The 12849-nt window shown below is 30.4% G+C and overlaps 1 protein-coding gene across 1 annotated transcript; it reads right to left on the bottom strand.

The window, feature by feature from the left end:
- Window positions 1–1429: 1429 nt before the first annotated feature.
- LOC106301405 (LOB domain-containing protein 37-like) lies at window positions 1430–2675 on the bottom strand. The gene is made up of 2 exons (XM_013737793.1): window positions 2327–2675; window positions 1430–2230 (listed from the first exon to the last, which is right to left on the bottom strand). Exons 1-2 carry the CDS (start codon window positions 2508–2510, stop codon window positions 1647–1649), a joined length of 768 nt encoding a protein of 255 aa, XP_013593247.1. The 5' UTR covers window positions 2511–2675; the 3' UTR covers window positions 1430–1646.
- Window positions 2676–12849: the final 10174 nt, after the last annotated feature.

Here is a 12849-nt window from a genome sequence, read left to right as displayed (position 1 = left end):
TGCAACGAGACACGCCGATCAACAGGAGGCTTTTGCACACTTATTGGCTCCAACCTCATTTCATGGTCCGCCAAACGTCAAGATTCAGTCTCAAGATCTTTGACTGAAGCAGAGTACAGATGCTTGTTTGACACAGCGGCTGAGCTCTCCTGGATAGCGGATCTTCTTCAGGAGCTGGGCTACTCTCCAACAAAGCTTGCGGCAGTCTTCTGTGACAATCTGTCTGCTGTTCACCTAACGGCAAACCCAGTTCTTCATAAGAAGTCTAAACACTTCGCTACTCACTATCATTTTGCGCGAGAACAAGTAGCAAAAGGTGCTTTGGTGGTACATCACATTCCTGCAGCATCTCAGACAGCAGACGTCTTTACCAAGTCATTGCCACAAGCTGCATTCTACTTTTTACGCTCCAAACTCGGTGTTGAAGCCTACCCCACCACGAGTTTGCGGGGGGATATTAGCATGGCCCAGATAAGTCCAGCCCAGCCACAACTTCAAATATCTCAAAAGCCCATTAAAGAGAGTCAAAGGAGTCAACATCAGGACAGAGCTTCAACGGTTAAAAACAGAGTTCAAGTCTGCGTTTCCTCTAGTACGGGAAAGCAACCATCACAGCTGTGTAATCGATATGCTCTTTTGTCTTGTTGCTAGTTTTAGAAACACAGCTGTATAGTCTCTAGATCTTTCAGCTGAGCCCTTTAAATAAGTAACGTTGTATCAGAGAACATTATCAAGAAATAAAGTTATTATTCAGAAACCCTAGTTCTTGCTGTTACCTTCAGTACTTGTAATTTTTTGTATTATATATTTATATATGGAATGATAAAACGATTAACGTTACACGTATTAAGTCTATAGTTATCACCTTTGTGATCTATAGAGAAAAGATAGCGTAGTTGAATAAATAATATGGAGATAGAGAGAAAAAGAGTGTGTGTTTTAGAGTATTCCATGGGTGGAAAATGGCTCTTTGCGTCGTCCAAAAGCCGCCTCCAAAACAATATCCTCTCCAACCATTTGGTCCAACCACATGCTTAGATATTGTATATCTATTTCTGTTATTTTAAATATTGTGATATACGTACGCCATAGCTATTTTATTTGTTTCGATCTATAATTTTTTCTCGTTTTAGTTTATTTAATGTGATCCGAGCCCCACTATACATATACTGGTAGAGAGTTTTTCTCTATTTTGTAGTATATACATTCATATTCTATATGCTCAAAATGGTTATAAACACAAATATATCAATATATACACGTAAAAACTGAAAAAACTATAAGACAAGAAGTTGAATCAATTGGTGTAACATCGTAAATGTTTCGAGCTTCTTTAATTATAACTCCAGACAATTCATTGATATTAATCTAATCGTATCGGGGTAAAAAAAGTAGAGATCTAGACTAACAGGGTCGAAATTTTCAAATATCACCTGCAATATTTTTTGTTTGTTTGAACAATAATCCTCAGTATTACAGATTAACAATGGTTAATAACTTGTGAACCGTGAGAACAAAACCGCGTAGTTATAACTGGCCTGTCCCAAAATTTTATCCACGAAAATAGTGAAGAAAATGAGTAAAATTACATTTTCGAAACCTAATTAATTAACTAAATCAGAGAAGAAAAAAACAACAACGTTTACTTAAACAAAAAGGTTAAGCAGCTTGCTTGTCTCTCCTCCTCCGTTTCCGTACATGTCACCACCAGTAGCAGTGTTATCCCAAAACGACGTCGGTGTAGTAGTAGTAGTCACTGACTCCTCAGAGTTCATCGAGGGTGTTCTTGATCGCTGCCGTGTGGAAGAAGGCGTTGTTTTAATAGGGAAATTAGGGATCAAAGATAGATCAAGCTCCGATGATGGTTGTTGCTCCGAACACGCTACTCGCTTACGTTTGGTCGGAGAAGAATCTAGTCTGGATCTGGTTCTAGAGCTTGAAAATCTAGAGTGATGGTACATGTTACGGTCGTCGGAACCATCGTTCTGCTGGAGATTCAACATTTCCGTGCAGATCTCGGATGCTTCTTCAGAAGTAGCCGTTGGAAAGCCAGCGAAACCGCCGCCGTGAGCGAGAAGCTCAGGGATCGGTCTCAAGGAACCGCCGCGAAGCACCGTCTCAACAGCAGCTTGGCAGACGTTCCAGTTTCCCGTCCACAGCATCCCGATTGCTCCGTTGACTGGGTTCACTGTTCTTCCACATGCTTCGTAGAGCAAAGACTGAAACAAAGCTGCGCACAAAGAACATACATCTAGAGATTAGAAAACCAGAGCAAATTTTGATTAAAATTGGTTGAGATCTCTCTGGTTTAGTTAAGATTAAGTACCGGGTCGTTGAGATTCCGGTACAGCGGAGATGAAAGACATTAAACCGGCTCGACCGAAGAATTTAGCTACGAATACGGTGGCGTGTCCCTGTGCATCGGCGGTTTCTATCCACTGAATACATGGTCGGAGTATGCAGTTCTCGCTGCAACCTTTTCGGAGCACACGGCAACCATTGCAGCTCATTTTTTTTGTCTGAATAATTTATCTGCTAAGCTTTTGATTCTCTGTTCCAACTGGTTGGTTGCTGATGTCTGAAAGAATATCGGAAGATTTTGCTTTGGGAACAAGTGATCTTTGCACGGAAAGAAAGAGAGAGAGAGAGAGAGGGAGTAGATGTTTCTGAAGATAAGAAGGCCACATATATTTATACACATAAATACGTAAATATAAAAACACAAGTTGGGATCTTATTTAAATTTTATTTGAATAATAAAATAACAAAGAGACATAATGAAGGTAAATGAAGGCAAGCGTTTCTGTGCGTGAGGCTAGAAGCCGTAGAATTCATACACCATATATTTTTAAAAACAAAATTGGTTACTGTGATTTAAAAATAAAAATAATTGGACAAATGAAATGGGTTAAATTCTTTTTAATACTAATTCGTATGTATTTTTTGTAACGTTTATGAAGTGACCTTAGAGAGAGTAGTCAAGATTCCAAGATGATGGGTGTGAGCGGCTCCGTGTCTCCGCGAAAAGTTGTGTCTTCTCTCAGCCGTTCATTTTTTAAAATTATTTTATTTCTAATAGTTATAATCTATCATTCTTTTCTATGATGCGTCGACATTATCCACAGCTTGTAGTTGGTGACAACTGTGAAGTGAATGAAATAAGAGCTTATGTTAGAAATGATTGCTATAAATACTGTTTACGGGTCATTTTATTAACAAATTTCAAATCCCCTAATCATTCAACTGTACATGGTAATTCAGGGTAATTGTGGTCATGGTCGATGGAATTTGCAAAGAGCGTCAATAATTGCTTCCACATCTGGTTGATGAGTGGATGAAGTAATATCTAATAAGGTCTAGGCTATTTAGAAATTATATATCTTTTTAATGGAATGCTAATCATGCATAACAACCAGTTTTGGTATGGTATAGCTAAAAGATCACATGCAATGCAATACAAGGGAATATAAGAATTAATTTAATTACATAGCTTTTTTTAACCCGTCTTCATTTGAAAATCTCATTTTCAAAAATACAAAAAGGCACTACTCTGAGATGACCAATAGTAGTAGTATGTTTTTACACCATGTTTCACCTTTGTACAATCCCTTATATATTATTTGAAAAGCATTACAACTTCTTTTTGTAGCCACATGTCAGCACTAGATTGATTCTTAAAATCATTAGAGAAATAATATAATAAACTTTTTATTAAACTAACAATAAATTCATCATTAATGTACTTTATTATTTCCTCAAATAAAATTTACGGAATTTCCCAATGTGGCTAAAGTATATATGGCAATTAATGATTTTGAATAATAAAGATTTGATAAAAAAAATAGTGTATCTTCTATCATATTTGTTTAATTTTAAACTATTAAATAAATTAAACAACCACAATAACTATATAATAAAAATTTAAATATGTATATGTTGTATTTTGAATTTTTACAAACGACTATAAAGTACTAAAACTGTTAAAAGTCTCACATTCAAATTTTATGATCTATGATTTAAAATTTTTGTTATGACAAAATACCAATGATTTCAAAAATTATATAAGTAAAAAATCTAATTTAGTTAATTATTAAGATTAATATATATATCGTTTTAAATTAAACTATAAACCATATAAAATACAATATTTTAGTTTCAAAATTTACTTTGAACAATTTTTTGATAAAAGTTTTGAACGATCATTGACAACTTATTTTTTTTTAAAATTATAAATTACTAAAACTATTAATCCCACAATAAAAATTTTGTTATTAGTAATTTAAATTTTTTTTCTATAAAAGATACAAAAGATCAAAAAAACTATATGAGTAGAAATCATCATTTAATAGATATTAATATTAAAAATATACTAAAATATATTATCTATGTTAGTATCATTTAAATTTAATTACATATCCTATCAAATATAAAAAAAAATATTTTTTGGATTAATAAAATTGATTTATATGTTCGCACCAATTTAATTATATATTTACTAGTTACTGATTTTAATTATTTAATATATATTTATTATTTCATAATATGTAAAAATATTTAATACATAAAATAATTTATATATAATGTTGATCTTAGCACTATTATAAAGAGTAATTAGAAGATTACAAAATCTAAAAGGGACAAAACTATGGGATATAAATATAATAAGTTTAAGGGACTAACCTTAAGTCGACCCCTGAAACCAAGAAAGAAGGGATTGACCCTATAACATCCTTAAGAGACCTACCTATAATAATGGATAATTAAAAATAAACATTAGGTTTGCAATATAAAGTATTTTTCTATTGTCACTCTCCACACAGCTAAAGCGACACTCTGCATGCATTGATGTCATGGGTGACGCAATTGACGCCTTCTTTTTTCCACGTACTAGGATGAACGTGTCGTTTTGCGTTGGGAACTTCCGCAGCCATTATTGCTTTCTTTCTTGTTAAGGTCCATTAGTTAGTGGGCTGAAGTGTTATAAATTCTTATTGGGTTGGTGCACCGAACCGTGTTAAAGATTATGAATGGGCTGATCACATCCTCATCAATGGAGAACGGATTGTGAATTGTTCTATTTTCTACGAATACCTTACCTCGTTATCACACATGAGTTTATGTTTGCGAATGGGCCATGATTTAACCAACCCATGAAACTAGTCTTTGTCTCTTTGACATAGACATTTTGTCTTAGTTGGTAACTAGACGATGACCAGCGTTTAAAAGCGAGAGAACATTTGTTAACAGAATATAATTTACAACTAGGATAAAATACCTGCATGTTGCACAGGGTGAATTTATTTGCATATATTATATTGATAATTTTTTTATATATTTAATTATTTTATTTATACATATATAATATTTTTTGTTGTTATTATATAATTTATTTCTGATGGACGGACCTAGAAGTGTTCAATCCGGCAAAATCAAACCAATTAAAACCTAACCGAACCGAATTATAGAAAGTGGTTTGGACTTGGTAATACCAAATATACCGAATGGATGTCATTTTTGAAAACCGCGGTATATGGATATGGTTTGGTATATAAACCGATCAAACCGAATAAACCGAATAAACCGATCATTTAAAATATAGTAGTATAATTATAAGTAAATTTTATAATATAATTAAGAATATATACATAATTTATTTTATTAATTTGATTTTTATATTGAAACATTGTTTTTAGTAACTTAATATTTTGTTTTAAGTTAAAAGTTATGTTTTAAATCAAAATCTCGAAAAACCGAAAAAATCAAACTGAAACCGAACTGATATCCGGATTTAACACCCCTAAATGGACCGGATCATTTTTTTTATTAAAAATGGTGGAACTAAACTATGATTAATATATTATAAGTTAATCAGATTGGACATTAAACAAATTATGACACAAAAACTTTATTATTTTTCACCGAACACATTTTTGAAAAATTTGAACAGTATTTTTTCCACAGTTGAATTAATTTGACATTTATCTTCCATATGGTTTTGAAAAGTTTCAGATCAACCATCGAATTGATACATGTTATTTTAATGTTTTTAGTTGTTTGGTTAAGGAAAAAATTACATTTTTGTAATTTAAAGCCGTTTTAAAAAATTCAAAATATAACATATAAGAAAAAATCTAACATATAAGAAATATAAAATATATAAGGTTTCCTTATTTTTATAATTTAAAGTCGTTTTAAATTTTTTTAAATATAACATATAAAGTTTGCTCATTTATGTAATTTCAAAGTCATTTAAAAAAAAATCAAAATATAACATATAAGAAAAAAAAATCTATTTTTTTATTATATGGTTAATGTGATTGTTTAATATTTTTAATAATATAAATTAAACAAAAATAAAGAAGGATGCAAAAATTGTTATCAAATATTTATAATTCATAGTCATTAATTGTCATATATATGTTAATCATATTAGGTAATTCTGTAACTTTTATTTAAGGAAAGAATACACATTTCTTATACTTTGGGTTATATAATGCTGTTAGAATATTTTAAACTATATTTTATATTAGATGCTCTAGAATTCTTTGAAATAGAATTTAGAAGGCATTTAGAAGTACCACCTAGGATTGAAGTTTTTTTTAATTAATTCAAAATTAAGGTTCTAATTTTTTTAAATACTTCTCAATTAATATATATGGGATATTAATAGATTCTAACAATTTTTGATAAGTAATATTTCAATATTTTTATTTGCTGTATTTTAAAACTTTTTTTTTTTACAACAAGACATTCACAGACTCATATTGACTCTGTAAACCAAATTGGTAACTCTTCAAGACAGTTGTTTCCTAGCACTGCGTGCTAAGCTATCCGCCCGTAGGCTCTCCGTCCGAGGTACATGAACGATGTCTAAGTTGAGGAAGCTTCTTTGTAAAAGCTTAATGTCTTCCGGATAACTTTCAAATCCTGTTCATTCTTCTGGTTCCGAAACCATCTTCACCAATTGAAAACAATCCGTTGCAAACGTAACCTGAAACTGTTTTAAATTCTTCATACATTCCATTGCCCAAATCAAAGAATCCACCTCCGAATGAAGAGGTGAAAGACATGCCCTTACATTCCGAATAAAGTGTATTTTAAAACATTATAATTATATTATATTATATTTATATTAAATACGAAAAATTATCTAAAATATTATTTAGGTTTTTAAAAATTATTTCAACCCATTTTATTACAAGCTTTAATAAAATATCTATAATTTGTTGATTAAATTTTGATATATACTTATTTGATAAAATTCTAATTATAAAACATATTTATGCTAATTTATTAATTCTAACATTTTATTTGTATATAACTATTTGATGTCAACTCAAACCAAGCATAATCTCGCATATATAATTATATGTTCTTAATAATAGAAATAATTTAAGAATAAGAATCTAATACGTTTTTTATTTATGAAAATACAAAAAAAAACTATTAACTTAAAGTATTCCATATAAATGATTTTTTTTGTAGTATCTAAACCCGTAAAAATAGTTATACTTATTTTCAACTTTTTATAAAATATTTGATTAGCTTTAAATCAAATAATTTAAAAGAAGATAAATAAAAATTTATTAAAAAGGTAAGACATAATGTTTTATATTGTTTAGACACAAGATTAGTTATTGCGTTGTTAGGAAACACATCTACTAGTGTAATGTTATTTTCCACCATTAGAAGAATGAATTTAACTATATAATAGAATTGTGTATTTAATTAAAAAACTTACAAAAAAGGTTAGGTCGAAGGATAAAATTTTGTTTTAATAAGTGTGTACCACTCGCCCGAGACCAGCAAACAAAAACCTTCAAAACAATTACCCGAACCTTACAGTGGATTTCCTCATTAACTCGGAATCCCGAACATGGAATTTATAGGCAATCAGGGCTTTGGTGGATCCTAATAATGTAAAAATTATTGAAAGTATTCCATTAAGTAGAAATTCGATGGAAGATAGGAATGAATGACATTTCACTAACAATGGGAAATACTCGGTCCAATCAGGTTATCAAGTGGAACGGGTCTATCCTGATAAGGAAAAACCACCAGATTTTTATGGTCCTACAGTGAATATACTAAAAGCATCCTGCTAGAAAGTGCAGTGTCCCCCGAAGATAAAACACTTTTTATAGCAGATCCTTTCAGGATGTATAGCGGTAATGAAAAATCTTAAAGCAAGAGGAATACAAGGGGATATATGTTGTGCTCGATGTGGAGATTCGGAGGAATCAATAAATCATGTGTTTTTTTAATGTCCTCCAGCACGTCAAGTGTGGGCAGTATCTATGATTCCATCGAACCCTAATATTTTTTTCTACTAGTTCTTTGTTTGCTAACATGGATCATCTTTTTTGGAGAGTCAATCAAAAGATGAATGACCACCAATTTGCATTGATATTATGATATATATGGAAAGATCGGAATAACAAAGTGTTTTGCAGTCTGGATATTGAACCAAGTGACACACTTAAAATAGCAGAATTAGAATCAACACTTTGGGCTGAGGCACATGTAGTCAATGATCAAACGAGGGGGCATCCGGCACAGACCAGACCCACAACATGGTGCTTCATAGATGGTTCATGGAAAGATAATGATTTATTTTCAGGGCAAGGATGGTATAGCATTTTACCGGGTTTTGATGGTTTATTAGGGGCAAGGAATGTAAGGGCATGTCTTTCACCTCTTCATTCGGAGGTGGAAGCACTAATTTGGGCTATGGAATGTATGAAGAATTTAAGATAGTTCCAGGTTACGTTTGCAATAGATTGTTCTCAATTGGTGAAGATGGTTTCGGAACCAGAAGAATGACCAGCATTTGAGAGTTACCTGGATGACATCAAGCTTCTAAAAAGAAGTTTTCTCAACTCAGACATTGTTCATGTACCTCGGACGGAGAACCTACGGGTGGATAGCTTAGTACGCAGTGCTCGCACACAACCATCTTTCGTCGTTCACATGGTTGCGGAATTACTAATTTGGTTTAAAGAGTCAATATGAGTGTGTAAATGTTTGTTGTCAAGAAAAAAAAAAGATTGAGTAATTCTAAGGTGTACGTTTAAAAGGGTATATTTGAGGTACGTAAGGATTTAAATTACTTCATATAAACTAAATATATATATATATATATATAGGATAATTTTTAGAAATATTTTTTTTCTTTATTATATGAAATTAAAACATAAACTAAATTTGCTTAAAGGTAGTCGAAGCTAAAACACTATACCTGATAGATCCATGCTAGATTGGATTTCGATTTGAATAAAAAATAGAATTGCAGATAAATCATATATAAGTCTGCCTCCTCAATTTCCACAAGTCGGTTTTCCTAAGTTGGATGATAAACTATACGAACCAGATACATGCATTGAAGTATTTTTTGTTCTAGAAAAAAAAGTATTTTTTGTTCTACAAAATGCTTATATCGATGTATACCTGTTTTTTATATTTTGCAAAAAAAAAAAGAAAAGAAAAGATGTATACGTGTTTTGGACCAAGTTATTTTTTTATATGTTATTTATTAGGCTGGTTGACCCTTAAAATAAGGAAGAAATAAATAAAAATTAATAATATTTTTGAGAAGTATTTAATTTCTCCAATACATCAGCAGACATTTTATGTCTTTTAGCAACGGCATTACCTACGTAGCGTGATGTACAATTTTGGCATTTTTTAACTTTTTATATTGCATTTAAAGGAAATACCCTAGAGGTTTACAACTAATCATGGCCATTTGATTATGATTATCTCTAATTCGTCATTGCTTAATCAATTTTCAACTCTTCTATGTGGACAATAAAAAAGATTTCAATTAAACTCGTGAATATTCCAAAGTAATGTTCCAGGCAGTCGCCCGACACACAAATATTTGTAAGTGATACTATTGATTTATACTATATAACAAAATGATATCTGTCAATTATTTGTTTCTGTATACGATCATCTATTTTGTTCTCTGAGATAATCTCCTATTGACGTATGTAAAATTTTCTTTTTATATTTTTTTTGAACTGTCTGGACATTTTCTTTTTATATTTGAAATTCAGCATCTTCATTTAGTGTTAGATTATTTTGAAAAGTATTTTTTGGGATGCAGGAAATGACTTTAACTTAATTTTTTATCTAAAAATCACCGATCATGCTTTATATTAGTTTTTAAAACTATAGTCAAAAATTAAAGCTATAGCTAAAAAAAATGATCGTAAAAATCTTATTTTCTAAACTCCCATTTTTTAGCTGTAGAAAATCTTAAGACTACATCTTTTAAAACTAAATAAAAAATTTTATAGACGAAGTTCTACAATAAATTTTGTATAGTTGCAGTCCAACCAATCACCTCCAATATTAAAATATTGGCATCATAAACTTTTCAACATAACAAAGTTGGAAAAAAATTTCAATGAAGTGGAACCTCATAAAAAATAATATATTTTCCGACAAAATACCAAAATTAAAGTATTTTTTGTCCATTAAACACACAGAAATACGGTAAAAAGGTTTGTCCGAACTATTTTTGTCCGTAAAATTGTCGATGCATCAGAAACATCGAAAAAGCTTTGCAATCAGCACTGATAATTACTAATTATAATTCACAATAATAGAAAACAACATCGAAAAGCTTTCCAACCCATTGCTATTTGCACCTCTAAATACTATAATAGAAGAAAAAATGTTTCAACCACCTCTATTTTTTTCTTTAAATAGAAATTACTATTCTTTCCTTTACATATAGAGAGACAAAAATAGCATTCCTTTATTATCGATTCATACTTTTTTATTTACAAAATAATCTTTTAATTTTTAAACTATTATAATTATAACCAAATAGTTACTTTTTAAAGAAAATATAATTTTTATAAGCTTAAAATCACACTTTTTATTTACATAATAGTTTTTATAAAGAAACTTTAGTCTAAAAAAGTAATAATTTTATGAAATTTTTGTAAAAGTTAAAAATAAATAGGGTTAATTTATCAACTTTCATACATAAAATGTATTTGTTGTAAAGTTTAAATAGAATCTATTGAGAATATTTTTTTAGAAGCAAAAATGGAAAAATACATTGAAGAAAAACATCTCTATTAAAAAAAAAATCTATTTTAGAATTGCTCTATTTTAAAAATAAAATAGTGGAATATATCGGAAATGGTCTTAGGAATACAAACTTTTTGAGAAAGAAAAAAATGTTTATATGCCAATTAAATTATCTAGTAAATATACTCTTCGATGAAAACTATACTTTTTAATTGTAAACAATTGATTGGAAGTGAAGAACTATGAAGAGATAGAGAAGAAACGAGAGATACGAATCCAATCCAAAGAATATGAGAAAGCAGAAAAAAGTTAGAGAATATTGTGGAAAAAGCAAGCCGTCTGATCACGTTCCTTATATTATGATTAGCGCAGAAAGATGATATTCCACCGTAAGCCCTTTGTCAAAAAAAAAAGAAGATGATATTCCACCGGTAAGGTGAAAGATTTGCGAAGCACCTTCGCATTTAGCTAAGAAAATAGTGTATTTATAAAATAATAATAAAAGACAGAAAGGTAATCACTTTTATTCTAAGTGGGCTCATGTCTAAAATAATCGACGGCCTATGTTTCAGGAGAAATTTGCAGGACCACTCTCTCGTTATGTCACGTTGCAGATTCTCTCCCTTAGTTTTGTTCTTCAAACCAAACCGCACCTATCTCTTTTTCAGCTTTATTAACAAGATCTATTACCATTATTTTCTTCTCCAGTTAACCAATATCTACTAAGATTCTGTTTTTAAAAAAAATATATATCTATATGGTTAGTAGAAATTCATTTTTCCTGCCGCCAAAAACAAATCGACTGTTATGGTTATGACTCATGAACTTAACTGTAATGTGCTATATAGGTTAGGAAACATGTTTCTAAACGATAATACTTTTAGAGTAGTTACGTTTTGGACATAGTTACGTAGATTTATGTCTATCGCATTTGATATGTGCTCATTGAATCTTTCTTGTACTGTTTCGATCATAATTTGAGATTATTGTTGTCACGAGGCACATTCGTGGAGTTGCGTAAAAGATCACGAATGCATTATTGAATCGAGTTGAGTATGACTGTAAATTAAGAAAAAAAAAAAGACTTCGAAAGGGAAAGGGATATCGAGGTGATGACAGTGATGATCATGTGGAATCATTATGAAACGAACGTATAATTGTTATGCAATATTTAAAATTGAGCTCTATATTTATTAATTCAGCAAATGATATAGGCATATAGCTGACTATAGTATATAAATTAAAAACAAAATTTAAAGCAATAATCAAAGGGATAGTTACTAATCCTAAACCCACCACGTATCTCCGCCGCCATTGCAGCTTTTCCTGTGTGCTTTGATCGACTTTTTTTTTAGAGTCTTATTATTAATATGTGGTCGTATTCTTTATACTTAAATTCCAAATTCCTTTCTCTGTGTATGTGTTTTCATTTGTAAGATTTCTATCTAAATAGTAAATATGAACCACCGGCATAACTTTGAAGAGCAATAATAATACTGATGTCAAGATAAAATGGTTAAAAAACTAAAACTCATAAATGATCGATCGTAAAAAAAAACAATAAACATTATGTATACAAACTCACTGAAATAAATACATAAAACAATAATTAATCGTCAGATAGTGGTTGTTAGAATTTGTTTCGTAGGTCTAAGTTAGGAGTTGAGTCTCCTACTTTAGATTTCAATTATGGATGTCACCTATAAACACATTCAAAATAAACATCGAATTTGTATAGACATCGTAAATTTAGCATGGGTTTTGGCATTGATGCCCACAATTTCGTTTAAGAAAAAGAAAGAC

The sequence above is a fragment of the Brassica oleracea genome, chromosome C7 (assembly GCF_000695525.1).
Source record: "Brassica oleracea var. oleracea cultivar TO1000 chromosome C7, BOL, whole genome shotgun sequence".
Taxonomy (NCBI): Eukaryota; Viridiplantae; Streptophyta; class Magnoliopsida; order Brassicales; family Brassicaceae; genus Brassica; species Brassica oleracea.
The sequence above is the reverse complement of the archived record's forward strand: the minus strand, read 5'-3'. Positions and strand labels throughout refer to the sequence as shown.